The 5,990-nt window shown below is 43.5% G+C and overlaps 1 protein-coding gene across 4 annotated transcripts in view; it reads right to left on the reverse strand.

Annotated features, from left to right (window-relative positions):
• The window catches only part of LOC109299620 (transmembrane protein FLJ37396), a 218,140-nt gene that overhangs the window by 140,721 nt on the left and 71,429 nt on the right, over positions 1-5,990 (reverse strand). For all 4 annotated transcript variants that reach the window (XM_019520116.1, XM_019520117.1, XM_019520115.1 and 1 more), the window contains exons 17-18: positions 4,184-4,384; positions 2,778-2,899 (exon numbers count right to left, since the gene is read on the reverse strand). In XM_019520116.1, coding sequence (XP_019375661.1) covers positions 2,778-2,899; positions 4,184-4,384 — 323 coding nt within the window. The remainder of the gene's footprint in view (positions 1-2,777; positions 2,900-4,183; positions 4,385-5,990) is intronic.

Below are 5,990 nucleotides of genomic sequence, written 5' to 3' on the forward strand. Positions count from 1 at the left end.
AAAAAAAAAAAAAAAAAAAAGGAGAAATTAAAATGATTTTTTTCTGAGAGCATATTATCCCAAACCCTCCCATTTTGCATACATTGTCACAACAAACTTTTATATTCTTACATATATTTGGTATACAAATCATCATAACAAGCACCACTCAACCCCGTCTTCCTTATTACCTCCAAAGGAAAAACAAACAAAAAAAACCTCCTACAATAATAGTTCTGGAATAAATCTGGAATAAAAGTGGTATGTGTAAGGAAACAGTGCAACTGGTCAATATGCAAGAATAAATACAACAACTTTAACCAGCTGCACACTTCCATGATCAGAAACAAAGCAGCTCATCTGCATGTAAGAGAGTTATTACCAGGGATCTGGGTTTCCCATTTCCCATGGAAAAACAGAGTACACCACAGATTTTACTTTTTACCAGTGGCAAACACAGATTTCTTGTTTTACCAGAGAAACCCATGGATTTTGCTGTTTTGCAATGAGCTCCCTGCAGGCTGACAGAGTTCCAGCCTGCAGGGAGCTGGGAGAGAGCGAGAGGAGGGCAATCAGGCAAGGTGCGCCATGTGCATCTACGTGCACATGGCCCCAGGCAGCCCGGAGAGCAACTCCTGCAGGTAAGTGGGTGGAGGAGGGGGAGAGGGGAATTGAGGCCCCTGTAGGGAGGGAGAGAAGGATCTGGGCAGAGCTGGGGCTGCTGGCCAGCCGGACGGTGCATGGGGCTTGGGGCCCAGGGCCACAATGCATGGCTTCAGGGCCCCAGCAGGAAGCAGGATGGGGCCGCGGGTGGCTCATCTGGGGGAGGGGGACAGCTGGCTCCCTGCTGCCTCACACACTCTCAAGGGCAGGGGGACCCTTGCCCCCCAGATGTGTGTGTGGGCCAGGCACAGGCTGCATGCTCAGGCTCCCAACCTGCTTCCGACCTTGGGGTCTCCACAGCCCAGCAGGCAGAACCCGGCACAGCAGGGAATAGTGGAGCTGAGCAAGGATCTTCTTGTCACTGCAGGTTTCATGCTGCTTTGGCAATGTGTCCCCTGCATGTGCCACTGCTCTGAGGGGTGCAATCCCATGCCGCTGCTCTCAATGCAGCCCTGAGTGCAACAGGTGCATTGCTAGGGCAGTGCAGAGCTCACAGCAGTGAGCAGCTACTCTGTGCAGTTCTGTTGTTTCCTGCCTTGCCGGGTCACACCTGCTGGGCTGCAGAGGCCCTGGGGGAGGGAAGCAGGGTGGAAGCCCAAGCCCACAGCCTGCCCTGTGTACAGATCTGGGGGGGCACAGGTCCCTCCTGCCCCCCAGGAGTGCATGCAGTGCCAGGGAGTCCCCCCCTCCCCCCCAGCCAAGCCCGCAGCAGGGGGAGCAGGGGCAGGAAGCTGTGGACCTGGGTCCATAGCCCTAGCAGCTAGGGGCCTGGGGAACAGGGACTATGGATCAGGGGGCAAAGGGCACCAGCAAGGCTGTGAGGGCTGTGGAGGGGAGGAGTGAGAGGCACGAGTAGGGCCAAGGGGCTGTGGGTGGGGAGTGAGGGGCACCAGAAAAAGCAGGGATAGCTATGGGGGGGCTTTAATTTTATTTTAAAAATCACAGATTTTGGGGATTTTATTAGAGAATTTATGATTTTTTAATCAGAATTTGTGATTTTTTTTTTTTAAATCAGGGAAAACCAGGATCCCTGGTTATTACATAGGAATGTAACTACTACTTTTATCTGGCAAAGAAGGTAAAGAATAAAACTTCTCACGTGTTAGCTGCCCCAGTTCATCTGCCTGCTCAAAATCAAATTACTACTATGTTCACACTCATCATGCTTAAACTAGAGACAATGATTGTAAAAATACCATAGTACAGCTAGAACAATACTAAACCTACAGATTAATGCAAATAGTGATCCTAAAATTAGAAAGGCATTACATAGCCCTTACAACTGGAAACATTAATTTTCCTAGAGGGTGTAAAATGAACAAACTAAATTCACTAACAGGAGTACCTTGTCTTGGTTGGTTAAATTTCTGGTAAATCAGAGTTAAATTTCTATCAGAACCTAACAGCCCACCAGGGTAGCGTGGTTAAGACGGTGATTCTCAAACTTTTTGAACATGAGACACCTATTATTGGGTTCAAGACACTCCTCCATAACTTTCATGAACTGAATGGCACCCCATTTCAAACATTAATTATATATTTCAGGGCTTACCTTCTTACAGAAGGGCTATGCAGTAGCTGGGGGTGTCGGGGGGGACATCTGGCTTATATGCTTAGTTTATCTGCTTATCTCCTTATACCTTGCAGGCTCTGGCAGCACCCCAGGTGCCCTTGCATCCTGGTTTAGAATCACTGGCTTAAGGCATGCCAGTTTCTATAGCCAGCCACACAGAAGGGAATGATGTGGCCATTATCACATCGAGCCACCATTTACTCCCCAGCTTAAATGATTAGGACCCAGCTGTAAATGGGAACAACTAATGGAGGAGGGACCTTCAGCACAAGTCTGAAGTAAGGCTTTACCTCATGCTTCTAGAGCTGCTTTGACTGCTCTACCACCACCACACATCCCTGTAGCTCACAGGGTGTGTTAAACTGCATATTTCCTGAGAACCCATTTTTTGTTATAACACCTTTCCTAAGGCAGCTACTATTTAGGATCCATCACCTTGGAAGCCAGGCTTCTCGGGGGCGGGGGGGGATGAAGAGAGATTTTATTGATAAATAAAAATACTTAACAGAAGCTAGAACAGAACATTTAATTTCAAGACAACTGACCCTATAAAATTACTCACAAATGGCTGTTAAGAGAGATAAGTTGCTTAGCAATTATGTTAGGGGGGAGTCCAAATTCACTGATGCCACCTTTCTGACCTTCTCGCCAAATTTTGTAAACATATTCCCGCTGGGAGTCAATCTGAAAATCATCAATAAGCAACAGTAGCAGGACACATTCAAAATAGACCTAAAGAAACTTAAGGAAAAAATATTCTTTGCATGCAAATATTATTTACTTAAATGCAAGCTGCATTCAGTTTAGATTATTTACATACATAAGTACCAAGACCAAATTAGACCTAGTATAAAATCAAAGAAATATAAGGCTGGAAAGCACCTCATGGAGGTCATCTAATCCAGCCCCCTGATCAAGGCAGGATTCACCCCTGTCTAAATCACCTCAGCCAAGTGTTCATTTAACCTGCTCTTGAAACTTCCAGGGATGAAGACTCCGCAACTCTTCATTAAATCTTCTGTTCTATTCATTTAGTTCTACTAGAGCAGGATGTTGATGATGCATTTTCTTTTATTGTGCCCAAAAATGCTAGAAATAGCAGTGCCATGTCCTTAAAATAGGCTCAGCCACGTGGCGACCACAAAGCACTCCACAAACAGTCAACAAACTTTTCAGCTGCAGATTAGGAAACTGAAGCTGAGAGAAAGGAGTGATTGGTGCCAAGACATACAGGCAGTGCATGGCAAAGCTCAAAGCAGATGGCAGAGTTTAAGCTTTTCAGTGTTGTGGTTTAATCTCACAGAACTTCTGCTTGCTCTTCATGGCTATAACATACTCCATTTAAGTGAGTAGCCCTGAGACTTTTTTTAGTTTATAAACTTAAATGGAATATGCCCTTACCTAAACTCAGTGTACGCAATGCTCATTAACTATAGCAACCAATTGCATCCAGCTTTCTGCACCTTATTAATGCTTGTTTCCTTACTTCCCAGAGAATGTCTAAAGCCTTCAGCTGCACCCCTGAAATTAGGACCCAGTCATTTCAGGACTAATTTAGACATCTTAAAGTTGATGACTCCTCATCATTTTCAGCAGTTATGCAGTTGAACTGACTCATTCAGATTCCAATTATACTGAATTTTCAATTGTGCAGGATTGTATCAAATTGAAACCGATTTAACATTTTACATGTTATATAAAGCCCTACAAGTTTCCCACCATTTGCTTTGTGACTGAAAGAAAATCTCAGCTTTCTGCTCTTGAAGGCATTAACATTTATGAAGCCCCAGCCAGCTTTCCAAGTTAGCCTGATACTGACAAACTTAAGTGACAGCCTAACTAATACAAATATCCCAAACCTATATAAGGCACATCTGAAGGTTTCTAGTAAACGGAAGTTATCAAATCTAGCATCAATTCCACCCTCCTGTGCTCCCAGAGGATACATTATAAATATTACCTACTTACATGCTGGTTGACTATACCCCTCACCAGCTGCAGGTGAAGCCTGAGGCAGATGCATTCATCTTTGTAGGTGCTGACAAAATAGCCAAGTCGGAGATCAAACCGTGGGCGTTTATACATTATGTCAATTATAGCTTGGGCCAAAGCAAATCTTTCTTCTGCATCAAGAGCATGCTGATAAGCTTCAAAATAAGCATCTAAAAGCTGAATGCATATTCAGAAGTGAGCATAAGATAGAATTCGTTTTTCTTTCCATTTGTTCTTTGCTGTTAATGAAGAGCATTTAAATCCAACGGAAGAGCTTCCAGAAGAGATCAGACCTGTTGGCCTGATTGGCCTGGTATTGTCTCTGACAAGTGCCAGTCCCAGATGCTTCAGTGGAAGGTACAGAAAAATACCTAAACAACAGAACAACCCGTCTCCCTGAGCTATTTCTTCCACATCCCAGGGAGTTTATGTCTGGTTTGTGTTTTAAAACATGGAGGGTTTATCCCCCTTATACACTTCAGGGAGAGGAGAAATGGATCCTCTGACATACAAATGAGAATATATTTTTTTTTATAATAAACATCCATTTCTCTTTCACATTACCTCTGTTTACAGTATTTCTTTCACAGTAGGACCAAAATAATACTATTCTGCTACAGAGCTCTATGGCCATACTGGCCCAAAAGCACCCAACTCACCTGCAGACTCCACACATTCCTGTGGCAGTGGCTATCACCTGGATTTTATGTTTTTAAAGAATCATGCTATCAGCCAAATATAAAAAAAAAAAAGTGCAAATATTCAACAAATCATCCACATGTATCCCTGCCCTCCTCCCAGAGGTTGAAAAGCTCGCCTGTCATTTACATGAGGATATAACCGTTAGAACTCATCTGCATGCTAAGTACAGACCAGATACGGCACCCAAGTGCAAACATGCACAGACTCTGATGACACAGTGGTAGTACTTTCTATTTAGATAGAATTTGTGTGTGGGGAAGGGATGGGGAAATACAAGTTCCTGACACCATTATTTCTAAAGAAAGTAACCAGATACAGGAAGACAGAATTTAAATCTGGGGAATTTTGCAGAAATACAGAAACTGAGGTGCACCCACATTGCCATACATGTTTCAAAAAACAAGCAAGTTTGTGAAGAATGGAGAAGTAAAAGAAAAGGAAAGATTTTGAACAGCTAAGGGATGAGATTATGACAGAAACAATTACTTCTCTGACTCAGATGCGACTGACCTGAATGGTTCTGGTTGCCGCAAATGCAAATATTGAGCAATAAACCATAAACACCTTCTACAGTAGCTAAGCTGCCTCAGCTTTAAAACAAAAGGCACTACTGTTTTCTCATTTAGAAGGACTTTTATGCCTGTTGGAAGCTTTGGGTGTCTATTGGCAAAATAAGGGAGACCCACTTCCATTTTGTTTCATCTCAGAGCATAAAAGCTCTCCAGAACATACTTCTAAACATCGTTATTTATTTTTATCCTCATGCTAGAGATTGCCTCAAGCAGAATATCAATCAAGGCTAGCACAGTTTTGGAAGTTATTGTGTTGTTGCTCTAGAGCTTTTCATGAAGAAAAGCAAGTTCCCATGCATAGAGTTTTTCTTTGCCTAAGTTAAAAACAAAACCAGAGGCAGTTCTAGAGGCATAATGCAGTTACATTACAGTGGAAATAGAAAGCTGTCAGGATAATGAGAGAGTGACTGAGGCAGAGAACTGGACACACACACACACACACACACACACACACACACACACACACACACACACACACACACACACACACACACACACACACACACACA

This window comes from Gavialis gangeticus, unplaced genomic scaffold, assembly GCF_001723915.1.
Source record: "Gavialis gangeticus isolate Ggan-Ray unplaced genomic scaffold, GavGan_comp1, whole genome shotgun sequence".
Classification (NCBI taxonomy): domain Eukaryota; kingdom Metazoa; phylum Chordata; order Crocodylia; family Gavialidae; genus Gavialis; species Gavialis gangeticus.